Genomic DNA, 27,853 nt, shown 5'->3' with positions numbered 1-27,853 from the left:
TAGTGATCAGAGTGAGTAATGGGCTCTGACGTTATGGAACTTATCTTGGGGAAGGTAAAATGGGACACTGTGACCTTCACGGCTCCTTATTCTCCTCACCAAAATGTAAATCTGCAGGGACAGGTAGGTGAGAGGCATGGTGACGGTGTGGACAAAACCGGAAGTTGGGAGACCTGCATTTTTGGCACTGGGTATCACCTTGTTGGCTCTTCTTGGGCAAGTCTCGTCCACTGTCTAGGTCCGTTCTCTCATCTCCATAATAAGGAGAGTTCTCAGTGAAATCCACGGACCCCTTTCCCCACTTGCTCTCCTCCTCCATAAACTCGAGTTCTTTACTTAGAGCAGAAATTGAGCGTGAATGTGAAAAGAGAGAGGTAGGAAGTGTGGAAGTGCAAATGATTTTTAAACTCCAGTTTCATTCGTTAAACAATAAATATTTGCTGAGTGTCAATTTATGCCAGGCACTTGGGGCATTTTCTTTGCTAAAATGAGAGCAGACCCCACGAATGATTAAAGAAAGGCATGCCCAAACTTTAAGGAATCACAAGTTCACCTTAAAAAAATCATGCCAGGATGCCTGGATGGTTCAGTCGGTTAAGCATCCGACTTCAGCTCAGGTCATGAGCTCACAGTTCGTGAGTTCGAGCCCCACGTTTGGCTCTGTGCTGCTGGCTCAGAGCCTGGAGCCCGCTTTGGATTCTCCCTCTCTCTCTCTCTTTTTCTCTCTCTCTCTCTGCCCCTCCCCCACTCGTGCTCTGTCTCTCTCTCTCAAAAATAAATAAACATTTTTTAAAAATTAAAAAAAAATCATTCCATGTCTTTGCCTTACAAAAAGATAGGCATCTGGGTTAAAAGAAAGTTTGATTTTCCAAAATGGTTTTCAGGGGCAGTTTAGTCCCACAAGTATTGACCAGCCCTCTTAAGACTCTATGCTGGGTTGTCAGGGAGCACTGGGGACCAGGAGGTGAACATGTAGCTCATCTCATGGGGGGAGACTAGCCAGTGACTGCCATTTAACACAGTCCATGATCTGGGCTGTAACAGAGGGGTAGGATTTGTCCTTGGGGGTTGTACTGAAATGAATAATGGCCACCCCCAAACTTCATGTACACTCGGAACCAGTGAAAGTTTCCTTATTTGAAAATAGCCTTTGTAGATGTCATATGTTAAATTATGATGAAGTCATACTGGATTAGGATGTGCCTTTAATTCAATGATTGGTGTCCTTAAAAGAAGATGCCGGGAGAGGTGGGGAGGGGAGGGCCATATGAAGACAGAGGCAGAGATTGGAGTTCTGTTGCCACAAGCCAAAGAACATCAGGAACTCCCAGAAGTGGGAAGAAGCCAGGAAGGATACTGTCCTTGAACCTCTGGAAGGAACATGGCCCTGCTGATGCCTTGATTTTGGACTGTAGCTTCCAGAACTGTGAAATAATGAATTTCTGTTGTTTTAAGCCACTCAGTTTGTGGAAAATTGTTACAGGAAATTAACACAGGACATACAATGAAGTGCAGTGAGAAATAATGGTGAGTTAAGAAAGCAACAATCTGATGTTACAGAAATTGAGTATTATTCCTCATTGACAGAATTTGGCTGAACTAAGCCAAAAGGTTAGTGGGAAAGGGTTGGAAACCCCAGTTTGGGGTACATATCGGCACTGTGACCTCAGGCAAGTGATTTTGCCTCTTCGATAGTTCCTTATCCATAAAACAAGGATCTTAAGACCCTCATGGTCAGGTTATTATGAGGACTAAATGAAATATCTCATTTGAAAGCACTCATCCTGGTGTGTGGCACATAGTAAAGACTCAATAAAAACCTTGGGGCGCCTGGGTGGCTCAGTCGGTTGGGCGTCCAACTTCGGCTCAGGTCACGATCTCACGGTCCGTGAGTTCGAGCCCCGCGTCGGGCTCTGGGCTGATGGCTCAGAGCCTGGAGCCTGCTTCCAATTCTGTGTCTCCCTCTCTCTCTGCCCCTCCCCCGTTCGTGCTCTGTCTCTCTCTGTCTCAAAAATAAATAAACGTTAAAAAAAAATTTTTAAAAAAAACCAGCTGACATTTATGACCAACCTAAAGTTGTCTCAGTTAGTCCCTTTCCTTTGACTAATGAGTTCCTTCATTGTACCACCAGTAATTATCTTCGTTAGTGGCTGTCTTTCCCACCAGAGTGTAAAATGTAAGTCCTTTTAGGTGGGGGCAGAGTCTCATTTATGGCTGCACACAGGACCTAGCACGAAGCCTGGCACGTATTTGTGAGATGGATGCATGAATGAATGAATGAATTAATTAATGAATAGTGGACACCTTGTCTTGTAAACATTAAATGAAGACATGTTTAAACAATATCTTTCCTTTTACTCTGTCTGTGGTCCCATATAACTGCATTAGAATGCCTCTGTAATCTTCCCCACCAACAATAATTTCTCTTGCCTGTTTTAAGCTTCTTTGGTAGGAACGCAGCCTCCCTGATATGTAAAATATGGGTGTCCTGGAATCTTCGGAAGCATGGGGCTGTGTTCTTGCTGGCGATAACAGACTGTGGGATGTCAGTCCCATGCCTGGCACATAGGAAGGGAATTTCTCCCTCCTCTCACTTGCCCTGTTTATTTTTTGCTGTAGGGGTGTGGAAGAGACAAAGGGGCCGAATTGAGGGACAGCGGAGAACAATTTGGGAGTTTATGAAATCCTAGTGAATGTCTTTCTTTTTCTTGGAGCTGTATTAGATTGGGGCACTGCTTGCTTCCAGGGGAACCAAACCATCAAATAGGACTTCACAGGGTCAATAAAATGCTCTGAAAATTCTGTGTCTTGCACAGTGCCAGCCTCCCCTGTATCCCCGGGACCTAGGTCACAGTGGCTGTGAGTGGAGATTCTCAGGATGTCAAGTGGGGCCATTGCCCTAATAGCAAGATTCCCTGAGCTGGAGGCTTGTCAATTACCTACGAAAGAGGTGGATCAACCCCCTTGAGCCTCATCATATCAAAGTTTTTCGTCCTCAGTAGGAAAGGATGACCAGAAAGTGGGGTCTTTCATAGCCTTAGAGCCAAGGAGGCCCTGACAATTAAGCAAGAACAGGGTTGGCCAGCCATCCCATCCGATACTTTGAGATCCCAGGAAAAGAATCCATTCTTCTTCCCAGATGTCCTCCAAGTCCCTTGTTGCTGAGCCTGGAGGCTCCATCTGGCTGCGGTCTCTGTGGTCTCTGGAGGACGCAAGCACTAAGCCGTCTTGTTGGGGAGGTTCTCCTAACCTGACGAGCACTGAGCCTTCCCAGGCCTCTGGCCCACGTTGCCACTCCTCACAGGGCCTAGCTCTCCAACAGTCTGTGTGCAAATAGGCGTGGCCAGGCTACCTGCCAAGGGTGGGTGCCATCAGTCATCGGTGAAAAGGGGTAAGTGTCCAGGCCCCTGGGGCTGGCTCAAGTAAGACAATAGGGTCAAGGTTGCTCTCTCTCCTCCAGGGAGTGAAATGATTGGCTCAGCTTGTTGAACTGTGAGAGGCCTCATCAGCAATCAGAGCAGTATAGTCCTCTGGAATCTGGCCACGGGGTGATTTTCACATCAGCCTCTGTCTCAGTAACTGAGGACCTCGGGACTTCTTTGCTTCCTTCAAGCCCACGTCTCCTCAGATGCTTCCTCCAGTGGGCCAGGCAGCGGTGGGCAGAGGAGCGGATCTCCCCACTCCTCAGGGCATAGATAATGGGGTTGACCATGGAGTTGACAAGGCAGAGCAAGGAGCAGAAGGCGAAGACCTTCTTGACCTGGTCGCTTAGGGTGGCGGTCAGGCTGTAGACCATGAGGGCCAGCACCGGGAACCAGCAGATGAAAAGCACAGCCAGCACCACCCCCAGGGTCTTGGCCAACCTCACATCCAGCCTCATCCGTGCCATTCCTGGCACCTGCCTGTCCTGGTGTTCAGCCAAGCTGGCTACATGCTGATGGGCCTTCCAGAGGACGTGCCCGTACGTGTAGATGATGCCAAAGAAGAGGAAGGCAATGAACAGGAGCCAGCCCAGCAGATAGTCATTGGGAATCAGGGGGAAAAGCTCAGAGCAGGGACTGGGACAGCAGGTCCATCCCATAAGGGGCAGGTAGGAGACAAATGCTGAGAGGACCCACATGATGCCCAGGGTTGCCAGCGCCCTCCCACGGGTGAGTAGGGCTTTGTATGTGGGTGGGTAGCACAGACAGAGGTAGCGGTCAATGGCGGTCAGCAGTAGGCTGCCTACAGAGGCTGTGAAGGTAATGGTCACGCTGCCAATCTTCAGCAGGAAGACAGCCTTAGAGTCCACGCCGTGGAAGACGTGGAAATTGACAAAGTTGCAAGCAAAGATCACGCTGGCCAGGAAGTCAGCCACAGCCAAGCTGCTGATGAACAGATACGAAGGCTTCCTGCGGAGCCGGTGGGAAGACAGGATCAGGTAGAGCACAGCCAGGTTCTCCAGGGCGCTTAGCAGGGCCAGGGAGGTGCACAGCACCGCAATAGCGATCCTCTGGGAAGCGTTCAGGACCATGTACTCTTTCATGGGGTTGAAATCCAAGCCATCCTTGCAGCCATTGGCCGCCTCCATCACCCAGCGTCTCTCCATGAGGCGGGTCCCTTGGCTCCTGCCGGGCTTGCCAAGAAGCCTTTGCTGTAGTACAATGAGGGGAAGAAATGAGTCTTTCTCAATTAGCACAATAAGGACTTCACACAATCACCGGCTCTAGCCACACCCTTTACCTGTGCGGATGGATCTTGCGTTGCCATAGCGATTTAGACCTTTCAACTTTTGAAAAAAATTTGTGTTTTGTTCCCCTGTATTTTGCCCTTGCTCTATCCCACTGGGTCACTAGGTCTGTACTGGTTGCTTTGCTTTAGGAGAGGTATGTGGGAATTCAAGAAGCAGAAGTGTCCTGCAAGGTTTTTGGTCTTTTGTTTTCAAAAAGACCAATCCTGAGACTTCCCTTTGAAAGTAAAAGAAATCTCCAAGCGTCAAAAACTGAGAGGAAATCAAAACCAAGAAAAAAATGGAATCCAGAGTGATAAGGCGGGAGGGGATTTTTTCCATCGGCGTTTTGTTCGGTTTTGTTTTGTTTGCTGGTTTCGGTAAGTAAGATGCCGAAGTTTTAACAACAAAGATGAGTCTTTGGCCTCACGCCAGTAGGGTTGCCAGATAAAATATAGGAATCCAGATAAACCTGAATGTCAGATAATGAATCATTTTTTAGTATAAGTATTCTAAATATTGAGAAAAACCGAACCAGGGTTCCCAAATATTATAGGGGACATCATTAGATATTACTAGAAAGCAGACTGGAAAATCCTCTAGAGAGATACACTTTCTAGCCAGGTGATCCAAGATTCCCACATGGAGAAGCCCATGGTGTTTGAGCTCACAATACAAAATTACAAAATACTTAAGAATCTATGGACAAGAGTTAACAGAAATGTCAGACAGTAGAATGAGACTTCCCAGGACTTTGTGTCATTCTTGGGAATATGTTTAATCTAATTAAACAATAAGGGCTCAAAAACATGAGTACATAATGGGAGACTGTCTAGGCAGATTTAAAAACGAATCAAGTTGAATTTCTGGAACTGAAAAATAAAGTCTTTGAAAAAAGAAACTCTTAAAGGCAGGTTAAAAAAACAGAACAGGGGCGCCTGGGTGGCTCAGTCAGTTAAGCGTCCGACTTCGGCTCAGGTCACGATCTCGCGGTCTGTGAGTTCGAGCCCCGCATCGGGCTCTGGGCTGGTGGCTCAGAGCCTGGAGCCTGCTTCCATTTCTGTGTCTCCCTCTCTCTCTGCCCCTCCCCCGTTCATGCTCTGTCTCTCTCTGTCCCAAAAATAAATAAAAAACATTAAAAAAAAATTAAAAAAAAAAAACAAAAAAACCAGAACAGATTCGTTGGAAAGCACTGAACCCGAAAGTAGAGCTGAAGAGATTTCTTGAAACGTAGCACAAAGAGACAAAGAGATGGGACAGATAAAAGAGAAGTTAAGAGGCATGAAGGACTGAATGAAAAGTCGTATAATATATCTAATTGGAGTTTCAGAAGGGAAAAATAGAATTGAGGGTAGGCATTGGGGAGGCCAAAGAGGGAGGCAGATGGTGGAGAATCGTCCAGAATTCTCCTCAGATTCAGAAATCACAGTGAACTCTGAGCAGAATTTTATTTTATTTATTTTATTTTACAAGTATCTTTTTAACGTTTATTTATTTATGTTGAGAGAGAGAGAGACTTTACGCGTGCATGCAGGTGGGGGAGGGGCAGAGAGAGGGAGAGAGAGAACCCCAGGCAGGCTCTGCACTGTCAGCACTGAGCCCTAGGCTCAAACTCACAAACCATGAGATCATCACCTGAGCCGAAATTGGATGCTTAACTGACTGAGCCACCCAGGTTCCCCTGCGTGCCCCCAGCATAATTTTATTTTTTTTTAATTTTTTTTTAATGCTTATTTATTTTTGAGACAGAGACAGAGTATGAACAGGGGAAGTTCCGAGAGAGAGGGAGACACAGAATCTGAAACAGGCTCCAGGCTCTGAGCTGTCAGCACAGAGCCCGACGCGGGGCTCGAACTCACGGACCGTGAGATCATGACCTGAGCCGAAGTCAGACGCTTAACCGACTGAGCCACCCAGGTGCCCCCCAGCATAATTTTAAAAACAAACTCATTCAACGTTCACATATATCATAATTAAACTTCCGAACACCAAAGACAGAGAAAAAAATTAAAAGCAATCAGAGGGAAAGGACACAATACCTGCATTGAATCATAATTACATTTAAAAGCTGATTTTCCAAAAGCAACAATAGATGCCAGAAGAAAGAGGTGGAAGGGAGGTAACTAAACTACAACTCAAAATAAATAAATAGAAGTAGACGTATCTAGTAACAGACCTTTACTGAAAGAACATTTAAACGATGTGCCATCACCAGAAAGAAATTTTTCATAGAGGAAAGAATAGGAAGGCAAGAAGGAACTGTGAACAAATAAATTGCTAAATGTATGTGTAAATAAAAACAACAGTTTGTATACAACACTAATAAGAATGCTGATGATCAGTATGGAGGGCATAAAGAAAAAATGGAAGCAAAATTGTGAATGACAGTAACACAAGCCAAGAAAGAGAAAGAGTGGAAGCTTTATTTAGGAAGTGAGTAAAGGCATTGATCTACTTCAGGATTTTAAAAATCAAGCATCATCTCCTACCTGGTTGACTTTGATAGTTTACTAACTGGGCTTCTGGAGTGATCCTTTTAAAATATGTCAGAGGGTGCTACTCATTGTCTGAAACTTTGTATAGGACCCATTCCATTTGGTGTAAAAGCCAAGGTACTTACAATGGCCTAAAGGGCTTTATGTGTTCTGGCCCTATTATCTCTAATATCATGCTTTCCTTGGTCAACCAGCTTTAGCCACACTGGATGCCTGAGGTGTCTAACCTCCTGCCACAGGACGTTTGCACTGGCTGTTCCCTCTATCTGAGCACACTGTCCCTAGATATATGCTTGACTTAGTCGCTCACCTTCTTCAAGTCTTGGCTCGAGTTTTACCTTTTCAATGACATCTTTCTTACCACTCTATTTAATACTGTAACTCACACCAACCTCCTGCTCTTCTGGTCCCCCTCCCTGTGCTCTATGTTTTATTTTTTCCCATATCACTTATCACTTTCTAACATACACTTTACCCTACATAACTTATCTATGTATTATGTTTTATTGTTTATTGTCTGTTGTTCCACTAGAATTTAAGCTCCATGAGGTCAAGGAGCTATTTTGTTCACTCATATAAGGTCTTAGAATAGTATCCGGTACATAATAGGTACTCAATAAATATTGTGGACTTGAAGTGAAGTGAAATTGAATAATGACTGACTTTAGCATTCTTTTCTCAGAAATTGATAGATTAAATTGACAACATACTAATTAATAGAATGTATAATATTTGAACATTCAATGAACAACCTTGATCCAATAGTTAATATGGATGGGCACCTGGCTGTCTCAGTTGGTAGTACATGCGACTCTTGATCTCAGGGTTGTGAGTTCAAGCCCTACGTTGGGTGTAGAGATTACTTAAAAATAAAATTAAAAAAACAGTCATATATGGAACTCAGCACCCAAGAATTAGAGAATATACACTGTTTTCAAGCAACATTTACCAAAACTGGATAAGTCTTAGGTGAAAAGTAAATTTTAACAAATTTAAAATAATCTGTAACATACAAACCATGTTCTCTGACCATAGTGCAATTTATTAAGAACTTAAAAAAATATAACTAACAAACTTCATAGTACGAAGCTTTACAAACACTTTTGAAGGGGCACCTGGGTGGCTCAGTCGGTTAAGCGTCCGACTTCGGCTCGGGTCATGATCTCGCGGTCCGTGAGTTCAAGCCCCGCGTCGGGCTCTGTGCTGACAGCTCAGAGCCTGGAGCCTGTTTCAGATTCTGTGTCTCCCTCTCTCTCTCTGACCCTCCCCTGTTCATGCTCTGTCTCTCTCTGTCTCAAAAATAAATAAACGTTAAAAAAAATTATAAAAAAAACCCACTTCTGAATAATTCTTGGGTCAAGAAATCATAAAGGGAGTCTGAAAATACTTAGAATTGTAACATTAAAATTCGTGGGATGCATCTGAGCAGCACCGAAAAGGAAATCTATAGCCTCACATGCTCATAGTGGAAAAGGAAAAAAAATGTGCTAACCATCACAAAATTAGAAAAGGGACAACAACATAAATACAAAGAAGGCAGAAGACAACTCAGAAGAGCAGAAATTAATTACATAGGAAACTAACGGAGCCTGGAAAAGACTGAGGCTAGTTTTTTGAAAAGGTGATAAAATAGGCAACCCTCAGGAAAGATTTTTTTTTTAATGTTTATTTATTTTTTTTATTTGTGAGAGAGAGAGAGCACAAGTGGGGAAGGGGCAGAGAAAGAAGGGGGAGGAAGATCCCAAGTGAGCTCCGTGCTGACAGCACAGAGCCCTGTATGGGGCGCAAACTCACGAACCGTGAGATGGTGACCTGAGCCGAAGTCAGACACTTAACCTTGCCTGAGCCACCCAGGTGCCCCTTCAGGAAAGATTTCTGAAGAAAAAAGGAGAGAAAAATAATGGTGTGAAAGAGAAATGGTCAATGATCCTTTGTTGTTGACATTGTTGCTATTGTTTTTGGTCAATGATCCTTTGAAAAGATGTTTAACCTCGATAACGGCCACAGAAATATAAGTTTCGCTCCAAGCAGGTTGGTAAAAACTTAAACCTGAGAGGGGCGCCTGGGTGGCTCAGGTCACGACCCCAGTTCGTGAGATCGAGCCCTGAAACTTGCTCTGCACTGACAGTGCGGAGCCAGCTTGGGATTCTCTCTCTCTCTCTTTCTCTCTCTGCCCTTCCCCCACTTGCATGCTCTCTCTATCGCTCTCTCTCTCTCTCTCAAAATAAATAAATAAACTTAAAAAAAAATTAAACCTGATGATACTGAGCAGACCAACAAGGCGCAGACCAACAAGAATTTTCAGCACCGCGACGGGGGTGTAAGCTGGCACAACCACCGTGGAGAGCAGTTTGGCAAAATCTGGCAAAGTTGATGTGCCCCTGCCCTTGAATGCACCACCTTCTCTCCCGGGAATATGCTCCTGAGGGACACCGACACGTGTGACCGAGGAGACAGCAACAAGGATGTTTACTTACCTCTCCTGTTTCTATGTATTTACTTATTTTAAAAAAATGTTAATGTTTGTTTTTGAGAGAGACAGAGAGAGAGAGGGAGAGAGCAAGCAGGGGAGGGGCAGAGAGAGGGGGAAACACAGAATCCGAAGCAGGTTCCAGGCTCCGAGCTGTCAGCACAGAGCCCGAGGCAGGGCTCGAACTCACGAGCTGTGAGATCATGAGCCAAAGTTGGATGCTCCACCCACTGAGCCATCCAGGCGCCCCCTTACTTATTTTTTAAATGACATGTGGCTCACGTGAAGCCTTCGCGGGATGGCGCTGGCCCACGCCAGCATGCTGTGCTGCATGTGGACGGCCAGGCAGGGCAGGGCACAGCGCCCAGCAGCCACGGCTGGCAGTCCTATCCGGCTCAGCTGCTCCACCAGATGCCCCACTGGTTCCCAGATAGCTCTGCTTTCTTGCACCTCTGCCCACACCTTCGCCCCAGGGTTCCTTTTTCTGGCTCACCTTCCTTCTTTTCCTTCCTTCTGGACTCATCTTTCGCCCCGTGAAGGCTTCCTCGATCCCCCATCGCTCTGGAAGCTCCCAGCCTTACTCTGCTTATGCTGTAACCAGTTCTGCACTAGGCTTTTCTCCGACCGGAGGAATAACCGCACTAACCAACATTTGTATGGGACTGAAATTCTACAAAGTAATTTGCCACCATCCACTTCACACAACTTGACAATATAAAGATTATGGTTATTGTTCTTGCATAGATAAAGTGGGCTCAGAGATGTTAAACCACTTGGCGGAGGTCCCACAGCTTGGCAAGGTCAGGGGCTGGGCTTTCGTTATTTCTGGGTCTTTTAGTGCCTTGCACAACGCCTGCCATCTACACAGTAGGTGCTCAAAAACTCCCTAATGAATGAACCCCATTTGCCTCAAGTGGAGTGGACCCCAAGGAAGAATGTGAGGGGGAGGGGAGCACATCCTGTAGGTTAAAATTCCAGCAGGGTGGCCTTGTTGAAGATACCGAATGCCTCAGTCTTCCCATTTCTCATCTGTAAAATGGGTTTTGTGAGGCTTTAAGTACATTAATATACTATCTGAAAGTGCTTCTGCTGCTGCTGCTGCTGAGCATCTTCCAATGGGGATAACTCACCTACTCCATGAGGTTCTTAAGAATAACATGCCAGGGGGCGCGTGGGTGGCTCAGTCAGTTGAGCGTCGGACTCTTGGTTTCCGCTCAGGTCATGATCTCACAGTTCATGAGTTCGAGCCCTGCATCGGGCTCTGTGCCGATGGTGCAGAGCCTGCTTGGGATTCTCTCTCTCTCCCTCTCTCTCTGCCCTTCCCACGTCTCTCTCTCTCCAAAATAAATAAATAAACTTAAAAAAAATAATAACATGCTTGGCACATCACAAGAGCTTGATAAATGTTAACCCTTATAATCCAGGTTAAAAATTAAAAAAAAAAATTTTTTTAACGTTTATTTATTTTTGAGACAGAGAGAGACAGAGCATGAACAGGGGAGGGGCAGAGAGAGAGGGAGACACAGAATCTGAAACAGGCTCCAGGCTCTGAGCGGTCAGCACAGAGCCTGACGCGGGGCTCGAACCCACGGACCGTGAGATCATGACCTGAGCCGAAGTCGGACGCCCAACCGACCGAGCCACCCAGGCGCCCCAATTTTTATTTATTTTTGAGAGAGAGACAGAGCGTGAGATGAAGAAAGCAGAGAGAGAGGGAGACACAGAATCTGAAACAGTTTCGGGCTCTGAGCTGTCAGCACAGAGCCGGACACGGGACTTGAACTCGTGAACTCTGAGATCATGACCTGAGCCGAAGTTGGACGCTCATCTGACTGAGCCACCCAGGCGCCGCTAGGGCTTCAAAAATTTTAAGACAGCAGAATAATTTTTACAATTGATGGAACCCCTATTCGTAAGTCAGGTAAAATCTGAGCTCACGTCACTGGTAGCCTCTCTTCAAGGCAACCCGAGGAACGTCGGAAACCTCTCGTCTAATCCAGCTCCATCATTTTACCGTTAAGAAAATAGTCCAAGGGTGGGGACACAATCCCTGAGGTCGCCCAGCAAAAGAGCAGCAGACCTGAAACTAGACTTCACATCCCCCCAAATCACAAGACAAGACTCTTGTTCTGTAGGCGCAGAGGTGACCCTACCGACAGAAGTGTTTCCCTGAGACGTACAGTTTGCTGAATGTCGCCAAAGTCACATCTGAGCTGAGACAGGAAATGGTGCTGGCCGAGTTCTCAGCCCTGGTCATGAATGAGTGACAGACAGTGCAAACCTTTCTCGGTTCCCACGTCCCCACCCTGTCACTTCTGGAAGCTTCCTCCCTGCACCCTGCGGCCCCAGCCAAACTCCCCTCTCCCTGAATTTCCCTGGGAAAACGGTCCCCTTCCCACCAGAGCATGGCTTACCCCACGCAGCATCCAGCCTAGAAGAGGGATGCTGGAGAGGTGGCTGCCGGCATTCTATGCTGCCCCCAGGTCTGGCGTGGACACTGACCTGTGGTGGTGTCCAAATTCGTCAAGGTCAGGAAATGCAGGCCCTTAGAGGGAGGGCCTGACAAGACAACATCCGACGGCAACAGGATGCACAAAGCAACAGGAAACCCAGCTCCCTGTCTGGTTTCCCGGTGGGCGGATAGAAATACCTTCTGGAGTCAGAGCATCTGGCTCCCGGACGGGCCTGCCTCCAGGGCGAGGACTGGTCTGAATGCCCGGCACGGGGAGAGACCCAGCGTGGGCTGCGCGACAGAGGTGGAACCGTTCCACCTCTGCCTTGTCTCATCATGTGACTCCGGGCAAGTCCCTTCGACTTTCTGAGCCCCTTTTCTCAGTTACTTATTTTCTTGAATGTTTACTTATTTATTTTGAGAGAGAGCGAGCGAGACAGAGGACAGGGGAAGGGGCAGAGAGAGAGAGAGGAAGAGAGAGAATCCCAAGCAGGCTCTGCGATGTCAGTGCAGAGCTCGAGCCCACGAGCCCGTGAGACCATGACCTGAGCTGTCATCAAGAGTCGGCCGCTCCACCGACGGAGTCTCCCAGGCGCCCCCCATCCCCTTTTCTCATTTACGAAACGGCAGTGACAATACCTGTCCCATTCTCCTTGGAAAAACCAATTGGTTGATGACCTCCACCATGGCTTTTGAAGTCAGTGAGCTGTGATGGGGGTAGCCATCTTTTCAAAGTGTGTGTAAGACTTTATGTCTGTACATTTTTTAGGGGAAAGCGTTCATATTTTTTTAAATTATTTTTTTTGCATTTATTTATTTTTGAGAGACAGAGAGAGACAGCAGGAGCAGGGGAGGGGCAGAGAGAGAGGGAGACACAGAATCCGGAGCAGGATCCAGGCTCCGAGCTGTCAGCAGAGAGCCCGACGCGGGGCTCGAACCCACGAACTGTGAGATCATGACCTGAGCCGAAGTCGGACGCTCAACCGACTGAGCCACCCAGGTGCCCCCATATATATATATTTATCACTGTGTCAATGAAGTTCCCAATAGTACGAAGCACCAAGTCATGCAAAACCATTTTGTGGCCGACTCTGTACAAATGCAAGATGAAAAGAGAACCAATCTTGGGGCTCCTGGGTGGCTCAGTTGGTTAAGTGGCCTGCTTTGGCTCAGGGCATGATCTCGCGGTTCATGAGTTCGAGCCCTGCGTCGGGCTCTGTGCTGACAGCTCGGAGCCTGGAGCCTGCTTCGGATTCTGTGTCTCCCTCTCTCTCTGCCCCCTCCCCGCTCATACTCTGTCTCTCTCTGTCTCTCAAAAATGAATAAACGTTAAAAAATTTTTTTTAAAAAGAGAACCAACCAGGGACGCCTGGGTGGCTCAGTTGGTTGAGCCTCTGACTCTCGATTTTGGCTCAGGTCAGGATTCCAGGGTCATGGGATCGAGCCCTGCATGGGGCTCTGTGCTGAGCGTGGAGCTTGCTTGAGATTCTCCCTCTCCCTCTCTCCCTCTGCCCCTCTCCCCACCTCGCTCTCTCTCTCTAAAAAAAAAAAAAAAAAAAAAAAAAAAAAAGGAACCAGGCAAGTGCTATCCCCACCTAAGAAACATGTCAAAGTCCTTAAACTGCCTGACACTCTTCTCAGACAGCATGTCCATGGCTGTGGTGGGTTGGCAGGGCCTGCAGTCCTAGAGCCCTCATGCTGAGTGTCTGGGAAGGGAACCTTCAGGCAGGGGGATGTGGGGGGGGCGGTGGTGGTGGGTGGGTGCCCCTGGGGGGTTTTCCTACCTGAACTGAAAGTGTGAAGTGAGAGTGAGGCCACGGTAACAGCTGCCCCCACGTTAAAGCCTGAGGGCACCAGGGAAGAGGATGATCGAGGAGGATCGTAACCCTTTGAATGTGGCTGCTACACCTGCAGTGAAAAGCTGAGATCGGAGGTCAAGAGCGGTCATTTTTCTCTCTGACTGGGAGTGCGGAGGCCTGGGTTCTAGTCCCTGTTCTGCTACTGATCATCATTGGGCAGCTCCCTTCTCCTTTCTGGGTCTTTCTTTTCGCATCTTTAAAGCAGGTGGGTAGACTGGGTGATTTCTTAGGTCTCCTCCTGGAAATTCACCATGTTGAATCCCAGACCTCCTTGGACTCGAATCCAGCTCTCCATTTCGTGGGCTGTGTGACACTGGGCAAGTTACCTCCCCTCTGTTTCATTCAGCTGTGAACCGGTGAGAAATACCACCCACATGGCATTGCTGTACCGATTAAGTAACCGAAGTTTCCTAAATTCATGGTGCTGTGCCTGGCTGACAGTACGTGTCCAATAAAAGGCAGGAAAGAACTCAGTTGAGTTAGAATTCTTACAGGATTCTGTGCTCAAGGCTTGTCTGACCTTCATCTGAGAGCTGAGGCAAATAGAAAGATCTCTGCTCGTTCTTAGCTGACACTTTATCACCATGAAGGCCAAACCATCACATTTTTAAAACCCTGTTTGACCCACATGACCTTCTTGGCCTGCTTCCCAGCAGTCTGGGCTCTTGGTGCTATGTCCAGCTGTAGGAAGGGAGTCACGGGGCCTTCCTTCCACATTTCTTCTCCTACTTCCCTTCTGTGCTTGATAGCCCTTGGCTGCAAGTTGCAAGGAAGTTCTCTGGGATTTGGGGCTGTAGGCTATTGTCCTTTACCCAAATCTTATCTATTTTTTTCAGGTCCTGTATCAAGGCCACCTTCTCCCGGAAGCATTCTCTGGTTTCCCGTAACCCTTCCAGGTGGTTGAAACTCATTGAGTCCTGCTGTATGGATCACCATCTACCTTCTGTTATTTGTATCAGTAATATTTGTCTCCTCTTGCTTCCTGGATTGTGAGCTTCTAGTTTTGAGAGTTGAATCTGGGGGTCAGGGAGGGAAGACATCTTTGTATTCTAGTTCCCTTTACAATGAAACGAAGTTCTTGTAATGAGGGGTTCTGAGCTAGGCTCAGCAGCCCTCATGGAGGTGGAACTCAGCCCAGCTAAGCAAGACAATTAGGTGGCCCCGAGCCACCACCCCCTGTTCCCAAGCCATGACAGACAGTGCCCATCGGCCCCAATTCCCCGTCATCCTGAGCCTCACCCTAGTGCCCTTTATCCAGGGAACCAGCCTTCTAGAAAGAGATGGGAACCACAAACAGCAGGTCTAAGGCAGAAAGTGAACTAAAAGGTTGGCAACTGTCCAGGCTCTTTTTGACCTTGTAAATAGACCACTACGGTAGTCATCCCAGAGGAGGTGGGACAGATTGTGAGTGAAGGAACTTAAAAATCTCTCCAGTGATGTGGACGCCTGGGTGGCTCAGTGGGTTAAGCGTCTGACTTTGGCTCAGGTCGTGATCTCACAATCTGTGAGTTCGAGCCCTGCACCGGGCTCTATGTTGACAGCTCAGAGCCTGGAGCCTGCTTCGGATTCTGTGTCTTGCTCTCTCTCTTCCCCTCCCCTGCTTGTGCTCTGTCTCTCTCTCTCTCAAAAATAAATAAACATTAAAAAAAATTAAACAGAAATCTCTCCAGTGATATAAGCCCTAGGAGAAGCTTATGGATGTGAGGCAAAATATGGAAATTGTCCTAGGGAAGGGATACAAAGGGCTGTGCAGACCGATTTCTTCTATTTTTTTTAATTAATTTTTTTTTTTTATTTGAGAGGGAGAGAGAGAACGAGCAAGAGGGGAGAGGGACAGAGGAAGAGATAGAAAGAATCCCAAGCAGGCTGCATACTCAGCGCAGAGCCTGAAGCCGGACTGGGTCCCCCAACCCTGGGATCATGGCCCGAGCTGAAATCAGGAATCCGACGCTTAACTGACTGAGCCACCCAGGCGCCTCAAATTGATTTCTTTAATACATTTTTCCTGGGATTTCCAGCACTTGAGCACAAGGCCTGGCATAAAGTAGGCACTTAAATATTTTAAAATCAACATGTTGAATGAATGAACGAACAAATGTCCTATTGGGAAAAAAGCAGGCTTCTTCAGAGAGACTTTGTATTTTCTTTTCCCTCCGCTGCCAGGAAGTTCAGAGCTAAACACGATGCAAGCCTGCAGTCCTGGTTCGTTCAATGTTGGTTCCTGATTCATTTCTTCTCTCTTTCAGTGGTTTCTAATGCTTTGCTTTTATTTCCACTGCCCTAATTCATAAGATAGACCTCCACCAGTTCTTTAAGGGAAGGATTTTTAATTTATAGAATTGGCGCAAAGGATCACCATGAAGGCCTTTCTCAAACATCTAACGGTTGGCAAAAAAATCTCACTCCCCATGAGTCTGCCCTGTGGGCCTGGAAGTTTCCGTCCTGTCTGCTATCCACTCGCTGTTCATCGCTCCCACCAGGGGCCTGTGGGATCACTACCTGCTGTCTGGACACTTGTTCTCCCTGGACCTTCCTTCCTCGTCTTTCTGTATCGTCTCCAGCCTCCCTCCCGGGAGGAATTAAGCTAAACGGTGTCTGAGGTCTCTTTCCACGGTAGCAAAGGTTAAAGGGCCAAAGCTTTGGAATGAAACATTGCCGGCTTCAAACCCCAGCTCTGCCAGTGGTGGGCTGTGTGACCTGAGGGCGAGTTACTCAAACTCCCTGAGCCTCAGTTTCTTCATCTGTGACTGGGGAAACTATTACTGCCTGCATTCTTGATGTGCAGATTAAGTAATGATTTAAAACAAGCAGTCGCGTGGGGGCCTGAATGGACTATAGCGTGTTGGTGTGTGATGTGGCGGAAAGAAAAGGGTCTCACGCTAAGCCGCGGGTGCTCAGGGTTTGAGCCTGGCTCTGGCACCAGTTGGTGCTATGGAGAGGTCGCTTTCCCTCCCTGTCCCCAGTGCTGCCATCTGAGAAGAAGATCGAAGGATAACGATGACGAGGGCTTGGCATGGTACTGGCGCCCTCCACGCATTATCTCACTGAAACCTCAAAACAACCCTGCAAGGCTGGTGTAATTATTTTCCACATTTTCCAGATGAGGAAAGCGGGGCCCAGGGATGGATGTAAGAAACGTGCTGGGGGCACCGGGCACGTGTTCATTCCTCTGAAGACGCAGGGTCCCATCCTGTTGGTTTCTGTTCCTTAAGTCTTGGTAATTAACTGACTGATCTGAAATCTTCCCACAGGACAGGGTGGTTGAGCCTTTTCAGATCTTTTCTTCCTTTTTTCAACTACCTTATGTTCCAGCAACTTCCCTTTCAGAGAATGAACCAATGGTGCCCACATCCATATCATATTTGACAGTTTGCACAGTGGGGAGGGCTCACGATGGTATCTGAAGCAGGTAGCATGTCTTGAGCAAATGGGTGCAGAGAGGGCAAGTCACTTACCCAAAATTCACAGCAAGTGCCAGGCAAAGCTAGGACTTGGGCCCCAGTGCTCCAACAAAGTCAGGTTGGTAAAGGGACAGGATCCAATGCATGACCTTGCCCGGGGGCGAGGGGCCCTAACAACAGCAAATAGGCGATCTTTGTCCTTTAGCCCCAGGGGCAAATTGCATTGTTTCTCTTTCTGGCTTTTTCCTTTTTGGACCAATCTCACTCAGCAATGCCTCCCTTGCTTACATTAGCTGATCTAGATTTTAGTCTTATCCCCGCCAACCAGATGGAGTCCTGACCTCCTCACCCCCAAGGATTTGCCAGTCAGGCTCTTGGGGCTTTGGAGTCAGACAGACCCGACTTCCAGAACTGGCACAGCCAAGTGTTAGCTTTGTGCCCTCAGATAAAGTCACCTCTGGGGGTGCTTGGGTGGCTCAGTCGGTTCAGCATCCGACTTTGGCTTAGGTCATGATCCCCCGGTTCATGGGTTTCAGCTGTCAAGGCAGAGCTCACTTCGGATTCTTTGACCCCCCCCAACCCACTCCCAGTCGCTGCCCCTCCCCCCTCACGCTGTCTTTCTCAAAAATAAACACTAAAAATGTCACTTCATTCACTTCTTTTCCTCTGTTTCCTCATCCATAAAATGGGAATAACAAATAGTTATTTGTTGGGACAAATGGGACATACTTCACTGGTGGTGGTGAAGCACGAGAATTAATTGAGATAGCATCATGCTTAATACAATGCCTGGCGCACACACACACACACACACACACACACATATATATATGTATATATATATATATATATATATATATATATATATATATATAGTAGAGACTATATACACACACACACACACACACACACACAATATGTGTACATATTACAGCTTTCTCCTCACTTCCCCAAGTTCTTTGCTAATTGACACCGAGGGACAATGTCATTTCTGTCGTGCCCTTGGGCTGGTGGAGGGGGGTCTAGGAGAACAGAGCAGTTGAGAGGCAGGATGGAGAGTGGGACAGTGTTAGGGGAGCAGAGGGAGAAGATCCTGTTTCCATTCAGGATGTTAGGAATTGAGTGAACCGGAAGCTGAGGATGTGCCGGGAGCCTGATGGATTATTAACCAGGCTGGGGTAAAGCAGTCAGCACCTGCCAGCCTGCGATTGGGACAAGAGCCCTGGGCCAAGGAGACAGGCTTCTGGTTCCAGCTTGGGGTGGAAACGATGGCCGGGTAACCTCAGGCAAAACAGTCTTCTCAGTGTGCCCATCTGTACCAGGAAGGGGTTTTTGATGACATCTCAAAGGGTCCTTCTTTCCAACTTGAAGTTGTGCAATTAATCACATGGGGCAGGGGGGTTGTTGTTCACTTGCAGAAGAGCTGGGCATGAGAAAGTCAGCTTAGGAAAGCCTGGAGCAGCAGATCTCAAACTCTGGGCTCTCTGCACCCCTTTACTATCTTAAAAAAATCACCAGACCCTGGAGGGCTTTCATTGATGTAGGTTACATCTCTCACTCTTTACTGTATTAGAAAATAAACCTGACAACTTAAAAAATATGTTTAGTGAAACTATATTACATGTTAATAGCAATAACCTATTTTTAAAAAATATTTATTTATTTGGGGGAGAGCATAAGCGGGGGAGGGGACCTAAGAGGCGGGGGACAGGGGATCTGAAGCAGGCTCTGTGCTGACAGGCTGATAGCAGCGAGCCAGATGTGGGGCTCGAACCCACAAACTACGAGGTCATGACCTCTGCCAAAGTTGGACGCTCAACTGACTGAACCACCCAGGTGCCCCTAGAAATAGCCTATTTTTTAAAAATTTTTTTAACGTTTATTTTTGAGACAGAGAGAGACAGAGCATGAACAGGGGAGGGTCAGAGAGAGAGGGAGACACAGAATCCGAAGCAGGCTCCAGGCTCCGAGCTGTCAGCACAGAGGCCGACCCGGGGCTCGAACTCACGGACCGTGAGCTCATGACCTGAGCCGAAGTCGGACGCTTAACCGACGGAGCCACCCAGGCGCCCCAGAAATAGCCTATTTTTAATGAAAATAGTTTTGGGCAAAAGGAAGTCTCTTAATTATCTGGCAGCCGGATTCTCATCTCTGCTTCTGCAGTCAGCCTATTGTCATAGGTCATTGTGGTTAAAGTATGTGAGGAAAATGAATTTGTCACCACCCTTTACTACTTCCTTTGTGGCAGGCTCTCCAAGAGGCTTTTTACCTGCATTGTTTCCTTTATCCTGCAAACCGCACTTGTGGGTGGATTGTCTTATTTTCCCTATTTTAAGATGACGGTGCTGGGGCCCAGCTGGATGGATCTGCCCCAGGTCACACGACTTGCAGGTGGCTTGGGTGGCTACGCGCGTGGCGGACCCTGTCCGCGGGAGGGACGCACTCGGGGCGACAATCTCTTCCCTTTCCTTTTCATCCTTTCCTCTTTGGACTCTTTGCTCCAACCTGGGCCTCTAGCACGACCCTTAGCTGCGAGGGCGGTAGAATCTCAGCTCCAAGAGAGCAGGTGTTCATCGTCTGTTTTGTTCATTGCTGTGTCTCAAGTGCCTGGCACATAGTAGCTGCCCAATTAAATGTTTTCCGAATGAATCGGCTGAAGGGCTTCTCTCTGACGCTTGTGAAAATCCTCAAGGAGGGTGATTTTCAAAGGGGACACAACTGATCTATTTACAGAGGGGCGCCTGGGTAGCTCAGTCAGTTAAGGGGCCGACTTCGGCTCAGGTCCTGATCTCAGGTTTGTGAGTTCGAGCCCACGTGTGCTGACAGTCCAGAGCCTGGAGCCTGCTTCGGATTCTGTGTCTCCCTCTCTCTCTGCCCCTCCTCCATTCACACTCTATCTCTCTTTCTCTCAAAAATAAATAAAAACATTTTAAAAAAATGTATGGGGGGGAAAAAGGGCTGATGGAATGTATATCAGCAGGAAGAACATGCGGGGCTTGACGTTTCAGAAGTGATTCTCAAAGGATCTGCGACAAGAGCACTTAGGACAAGCCTTTAGGAGATTCCCCTGCCCTGCTGAAATGTGCAGGAGAGGGTGGGGTCTTGGGGGATCGGACCTAAATACTAACAGCTTCCTGTGCGCCAAGCTTGGCTTTGCATGTGAACTCAGTTAATCTGCATGATAATCACTATTATCATCGGCTCCCTTTTGCAGACAGACACGAAGTGACTTGCCTGAGGTCATACGAAAGGGCAGAGCCCAATTCAAACCCAGGCTTGGCCCGTAATCATGGGACCTCTCCTCCCAGTTGCTCAGTGGGTCCCTGCAGCTTTCTCCTGAGGACCTCTGTCCTTTCTGAGGAGGGGGCGGGGGTGCTTCTTGAAATTCTGGAAGTAGCATGAGGTCCCCTGTTTCCTGCTTTACCAGATCCCAGGGTTCAGGGTCTCAGGATGGGGTGTCTGATGACAGGTGTCTTAGTTTTGCCCTAGCAGGGAGTCCCCCTGTGATTCAGGGCCTGTTACTCTGATTCCCTGCCTTTTACCTTTATCTCTGTAACAGGGATTTAAAAAAGGCCTATACCTCTCTCTCAAAGAAAACCTGCTACAGAAAATTTTGGAAACTCAGTCACGTTAAAGTCTGCATGACTGATAACAGTGCATGGATCTCCCTGACCCTGAGGGCGAAGCTTGGTCATTGGTTATTGGGAAGCGTGTGTGTGTGTGTGTGTGTGTGTGTGTGTGTGTGTATAGCGGCTGATCACCCCTTCTGACCATGAAGTGCTCCCTGTAGGGCAAACAAGGCCTTATAACCAGAGAGGGGGCAGAGAGGTGTGATGATGGGGGCTTTTCGGGGTGGCTTCTCTATACAGCAGAGTAGGCAAGGGCTAATTAAGTGGTAGATATTCTGAATCACCTGCAGCTTCCCCCAGGTTCCTCTACTCCTTCCTGGCTTGCCCAGATCCCAAAGGGTGTGGTCCCTGCCCTAACCTTGATTCTGGTTGTTTCTAGTTGCACCGTGGGGGTTGCAATTCAGACCAGTTCTCCAAACGGAGGTGGGAGTGGTGGGGCGACAGAGCCACGGAACACAGTGGTGATCATGACAATCATGGAAAGTAACACTGAATGAGGGCTTACTGTATACTGTGTGCCAGACCATTCTATGCCCTTTGCACAGTAATTCATATAATCTGCACGACAAGCCAACGCGGGGACTGGTAGCATTCCCATTTCATAATCGAGGAAACTGGCATCAGCAAAGGGGCCGATTCATAAGACTTTGGGCCCCTAACATCTGGGGTGACAAAGTGGCTAGAGGGCCACGGGGACAGCTGGATGCAGGCTGATGAATGAATGAAACCTGTTGTGGGCAGTCAGGCCATGGAGAGATGCAGAGAAGCCAGAGATGGGCCAGACATCTGGGGAGGTGACCCTCACGCACACTCCACCTACTGCTTTCTACAGAGCGAATTAATGTGCCCCGGTGGCGCTGTTTGCTTTGGGCCCTGGGGCAGTGAGGACGAAAGCATGTCACCATTTCTGGCCTAGAATTTGGGATCAGACCCAGCACACTGATTCCCTCGAGACACCAACTTGCAAGGAGGCCTGGAGTTCCATCTCCTGCTTCCGTAAGGAGAGGTGGTCAACAGATAAGGATCGACTGAGAATAAGAAGGAAATTTACAAGCAAGCTCTGTGCTGTCAGCACAGAGCCCAACATGGGCCTCGATCTCACAAACCGTGAGATCATGACCTGAGCCGACATCAAGAGTCAGACGCTTAACCCACTGAGCCACCCAGGCGCCCCTACAGACGGAGGTTTAAGAGGCCGCCCCAAGTCACGGTTGTGAGTTCTGATTCTGCCTCTTATTAGGTCCGTTGTGTCTTGGGCAGATTGCCTCACCTCCCTGAGCCTCAGTGTCCTCATCTGTAAAATGGGGATAATGAAAGTACTCAGGGCTGTTGTGAGGAGTATATGGGGCAGGGGGCATGTAGCAGATGCATAGCTCAGTACCTGGCCAGCACTTAATCTACCCTCAATTAAGGTCGTCTGTCTGTGTGCCAGGTTATCTAAGGGTCATGGCCAAAACTGAAAGAGTAAAACAAAACAGAGTGAGGGCGTCAGACTAGAATATCTCCAATCTCTTCCGACTTGGGAGCCGTTTCACAGTAATATGTAATGTTAGAAACCCCAATAGGAATTATTTGAGCCATTTTGTAATTGTGTGTGGCTTGTGAAAAAGGAAGCGATTTTAAGTTACATGTACTATTTTCAATACACGTGTATCATTTCAGAATTTTCCCTAAGATTTATTTTAAACGCTTTAAATTATATGCATGATGTGTGAAGATAACTTTTGACTTCTCCCCACCTTCCAAGGGGCATGTATGCTCCTTTCTGCTTTGCAGTCACAACAGAAGAAAATGCCTGGTTAGTGAACACATTTTGAGGGAATGTTAATATTGGGACCAAAGGGACGTTACAATAGGCTGCGATGTAACAAGAGGATGGGAATCACTTTCATGACCTGAGGGTTTGAATTCTTTTTTTTTTTTTTTAATTTTTCTAATGTTTATTTATTTTTGAGGAGGGGGAGGAAACAGGGGCAGAGAGGGAGCACACACACACAGAATCCTGAGCTCCAGGCTCTGAGCTGTTAGCACAGGGTCCGACAGGGGGCTTCAACTCAAGAACAGGGGGATCATAACCTGAGTTGAAGTTGGATGCTTAATGACTGAGCCACCCAAGTACGCTGAAGGTTTGAATTCTTGCATTCAATGCTTAAAAAGCCAATTTGTACTTAAAAAAGTTTTTTTTAATTCCTCATGGCTTTATTTTGTCATTTTTAAAAATTTTATTACTTTTTTAATGTTTATTTTTGAGGGAGACAGAGACAGAGACAGAGTGTGAGGGGCAGAGAGCGAGGGAGACACAGAATCTGAAGTAGGCTCCTGGCTCTGAGCTGTCAGCACAGAGCCCGACGCAGAACTCGAACCCACAACCACGAGCTCATGACCTGAGCAGAAGCTGGACACTTACCCACTGAGCCACTCAGCTGCCCCTGGTTTGTACCTTTTTAAAAAGAATCTCATGTTTGTCACAGGCAAGAGAAAATAATCTGAGGTCCCTATTTGCAAGCCTCTCTCTGCATTTGTCTGGCAAGTGTGGATCGCCTTTATGCCCAACACAGGAGAAGAAAGAACACGTTATTTTCTCTTTTTAACAATCTTGAAATGTGGAGAAGCATAAGAACTTCCCTGAAATGCTTTGTAAGAAACTTGATCAGATAAACACAACTCATGAATCTTGAGGCAAATTTTCAGAGGAGGTATTATTTTCCTTCTTATTTCCTTGTGTTTTTGACATCAGAGTTCCTTTTGCATCCTGTCTTTGATCATTGGTTCAATAAGGGTGTAAATTAAATAATAAACAATTAAGAATAAGACCAGTGTAAAACCATATATATCAGCTAAAGCCACTCTAGTCGCCAAATAAGAAACATCCTGGGTGGGAATTCATTAGGTTATCATTCATTTGATCACCACTGACTTCTGCTTTTGATTCTTTTTATTTTAAGAAGTTCTCAGTCTGAATAAAAACAATCTTCTAAATAGCAAAAATAATTATTCGCTAATTTTTTAAAAAAATGGAACCAAGCACCATGGACTTCTAGTGTGTGAACCTTCTGAAATACCTTCCTCCTTGTTGGGAAAACCTCGTGGAAAGTAATGGGAGCACAGAGCTGAGCTCGACTCTGGTCTCTGCCATTTGCCCGCTCTGACTGGGCCTTGGTGACCTCATCTGCCAAGTGGGTATTATTAAGATAGGACTCGTGTGAAGTCTTCGAGAAGGTCCGTGAGACACCCTGCACCCCCGCCCGGTTCTCAGCAGGCTCCCACCCCCTCCTCTCAGCTCCGTCAGATTTCCCAGGACCCAGGCAGATCCACGGAGACCCACAGAGGACGATTCACTGTCCAGCAGAGGCAACACCGTGAACGCAGCTGTGGTTCTCGGAGGAACTTTGGGGTGGCCCCAACCCCCCAGGGAGAGGAGGGCGGAGGCGGGGTGGTAGCTGTAGTGGGAGGGGCTGCTTCTGACTCACTGTGCGAGCAGAAGATTGGGGGCCTCCTCTGGAGGGGTAGGAGCAGGTGGAGGGAGGAGAAGGGAGGCAGCAAAGCCCATAGGACACTCAGCCCAACCCATTTCTGTCCGGAGGTCTCCCCAACATTCTTCTGATTTGGATGGGACCTCAGCAGCCTTCCTTCCCAAGCTTGGCTTTTAAAAAAAATGTTTTTTTAATGTTTATTTATTATTGAGAAACAGAGAGACACAGAGCATGAGCAGGGGAGGGGCCGAGAGATGGAGAGACACAGAATCCGAAGCAGGCTCCAGGCTCCGAGCTGTCAGCACAGAGCCCCACGCGGGGCTCGAACTCACAAACCGCCAGATCCTGACCTGAGCCGAAGTCGGGCGCTTAACCGACGGAGCCACCCAGGCGCCCTCCCCCAAGCTTGGCTTTAATGACACTGGGGGGCTCCTCCCCTTCTGATCTACCCTATTGATGATCTGCCTTTCTCTGCCATTTTCTTTCCTTGGCATTTGGGGGGGGTCTTCCCTGCATGGGGGTGGGACAGGATACACCCCATGTTCTGTGGACCCTATCTTTCCCCAGGAGATGGAGGGAAGAGGGAATTATGGTCTTCAATTTCCTTTTCCGAGCTCGGCTGGAAGAGGGCTGATGGTTCTTCAAGCCTGCATGACACCTCAGTGCTTGCAAGGTACTCTCCACACCTGTTCTCTTTGGGTCTCACTACGGTGCAGCCGGTTCTGGCTTCAGACAGACCCAGGTTTGAGTCCCGGCTTTGCCGTGTGCCACCCGCTGTGTGACCTTGGGCTAGGTCTTAGTCCTGGGTGAGCTTTAGTTTCTCACCTCTCAGATGTGGGTGGTGAGAGCATGTGTCTCCCTCACAGGCTGTCGTGAGCACTGGACAAGGTGAGGCAGCCGTGCTGGCAGACTTCCAGCAGGTAGTGAACTCTCAGTAAATGTTAACTTAAGGAAAGGAGCTCCCCTTGGCGGCAGATTGGTAAGGCTTTGCTTCATTTTTGGAGTTGGACAAACTGTAGGTTAGAAAGGTGATGTGACTCCCCCAAGGCCATCTGACTCGTTGGGGAGGGGGACTTGCGTCTTCCACAGGATTCAGCGATTGATAGCACAGGCTTTGGAGCCCAGAGAGCTGGACTTGACACTCTTCCTTGGCCTTGAATTCAAGGTCAACCTTGAATGAGTCACCATTGCCTGTGAGCCTTGTCTCACAGGCTGCCTGTCTCCCTTCAAAGAGTATCCTTGGTTTCTCCTGGCTCAGGGCCTTTTTGCACGGGTTGGGGTAGAAAGCAGAAACTGTCTGAAGACAGCCCTTCTTCCTGTCCTTTGTGAAAATCTGAGTGCGGTGCGGTTAAGTGGGTGTCCCAGGAGGGTGGGGAGAAGAGCCTACATCTGTGACCCAAAGCCAAGGACACAGGACAGATGGCCCCGGGCTAAAAAGGGACCAGAGGTCACGGGTCCCTTGAGTGTTGACATCCTGGGCTCTGCTGTCTTGGGGAGATGGTGGGGCCTCTGGGGGAAGTTACTGGGTGGCTCACCCTGAAGTTGAATCCAAAGCACAGTGGTTTCAAATCCTGGCAAAGAATCCGGACTCCAGGCCTGCCAGGGAAGTGGACAGGGCTGGACTTCAGGGAAATCAAACCCCTTTGGACAATGGGCATCTACCACAGGAGGAACCGGGGTGGCACCAAGGCCGGGCGCCTCCCTCGTTCTGTGCTCTGTACGAGACCCTAGGACGCCATGTGCGTTGCTGGAAGGCGAGAGAAACTCGCTACGCACCGAGACCCCATCGCTGACCAGCTCAGTAGGCTCGGAGTCCTACTGAACATGCTTTAATAAGAATGAATAAAAGAACATTCTGTGCACGTTTGAGAGCACAGGGTAAGTAAGATTAACAGGTGCACCAAGATGAGGAGGGAACAGAAGAGATACACCGGAGGGCTCTGCTCGGCTGGGCCGTGCTCCCATTTTGCCCACCTTAACCACATGGTCTTAACCCTCCCAAAGGTAAAGGCCACGCTTCATTGGTAGAAATTAATGCTAGGGCCAGAGTCGTTAGGGTGCTGACTCCCAGGGACTCCCCGGATTCCTCCACGGCCCCTCCTCTGCCCTAGTCCTGGCCTTTGCGTCCTCAAGGCATCTACCTGCCACCCGTTCGAGAGAAAAACAGGCTGCAGCCATGACGTCCTTATCTCTACTCCATCGCGGGAGCCGATGGATGAAGATCAGAGTCTCTCCACTGTAGTCATTTGCTGACCCAGGTGCCCGCCTGGCGTCAGCATCATCCAGCCCGCCCTCACCACAGGCCCACGAGTGCTGGCATCGGGCCCAACATTCGCAGAAGAGGGAGCCGCGTGGGAAGGAAGGGGACCGATTTTCCTGAGGCCGTGGAGTTACCTACCAGCGCTGAGATGCACCTGGGTGCTGGCCCAGGGCACACTCGGAAACACGACTGTCCTGCTAAGTGGAACCTCCATGGAGCGGACCCCTGGCCTCCTGAGTCTAGTGTGGCTCTAACGCTGTGGAACTGCCCCAGACGGGGAAGCCGTGCTCCCTGAGCCTCAGCCTTGCCCCCCCCCCTGGCCCCCCCGTCCAGCAGAGGGGCCCTGTACTCACCAGATGACCTCTAAGGTCTCTTCCAGCCGATCTATTGGGGTTCTTTCTGGGCCCACTGTCTGCTCATTAGGCCTGACCTTGTAAGGCAGGACACCCCGGTGGTGAAAGGGTGACTGTGGAGCAGAGAGTCTGAGTTCAAGCCAGTGTCTCACTGAATGTGACATTAGGTAAGTCACTTTCCCCCATCTGCGGGGCGGGGAGGGATAACAGTCCTGACTGCAGACAGATGTGAGGGTTAACTAAGTCAAGCCCTGCATGCAGTAAGGCTCTCTGTGTGTCGGTGAGTGTCTCCTTCTGTCCTGACCTTGGTGGTCCCGTCCAAAGGGGAGGACGGCACCAGCCCTGAGCCTTCCTGTGACTGGTCCTCAAAAACCTCAGGAGTCCCCCTCATACGGCAGCAATTTCCCGGCCCCGGGCAGTCCTCCCCCTCCCAGCTCCTTACATCCCTGGAGGGAAGGGGTGAAGTAAGAGCACAGGTGTTCTGGAAGGCAGCTATATGCTAAGTAACCGCTAGGCCAGCCGCGCCCCACAGAACACAGTTTTCCGAAATGAGGAAGAGGCCCCAAAGAAAACAGCTGCAGACAGCTACTCACAGTGATCTGTGGCTGAGCTCCCTGATCCTGCTGGGCGCTGAGGTGTCCTGGCAGTCGTGTCTAGGTGGTGGGTCTGGGTCCCAGTCAGAGGCCCTGTTGAACAGCCACCCCAAGCAGCTTTCACTTGCTTTTGCTCTTTCTCACAGATGAGTGAGTGTGG

General features: G+C 48.5%; 1 protein-coding gene across 3 annotated transcripts; it reads right to left on the bottom strand.

Annotated features, from left to right (window-relative positions):
• Positions 1–1,188: 1,188 nt before the first annotated feature.
• CNR2 (cannabinoid receptor 2) lies at positions 1,189–27,853 on the bottom strand. Of its 3 annotated transcripts, XM_053898808.1 has the most exons (4): positions 27,694–27,853; positions 27,101–27,213; positions 2,050–4,633; positions 1,189–1,820 (listed from the first exon to the last, which is right to left on the bottom strand). In XM_053898808.1, exon 3 carries the CDS (start codon positions 4,586–4,588, stop codon positions 3,506–3,508), a length of 1,083 nt encoding a protein of 360 aa, XP_053754783.1. In that variant the 5' UTR covers positions 4,589–4,633; positions 27,101–27,213; positions 27,694–27,853; the 3' UTR covers positions 1,189–1,820; positions 2,050–3,505. The 3 variants fall into 3 exon arrangements, with proteins under 3 accessions (XP_053754783.1, XP_053754782.1, XP_053754784.1); XM_053898807.1 differs by lacking the exons at positions 27,101–27,213; positions 27,694–27,853 and adding an exon at positions 12,088–12,915; XM_053898809.1 differs by lacking the exons at positions 27,101–27,213; positions 27,694–27,853 and adding an exon at positions 12,176–12,915.

This window comes from Panthera pardus, unplaced genomic scaffold (assembly GCF_024362965.1).
Source record: "Panthera pardus isolate Hobbes unplaced genomic scaffold, ASM2436296v1 HiC_scaffold_11, whole genome shotgun sequence".
NCBI lineage: Eukaryota > Metazoa > Chordata > Mammalia > Carnivora > Felidae > Panthera > Panthera pardus.
This window is presented reverse-complemented; position numbering and strand designations above follow the sequence as displayed.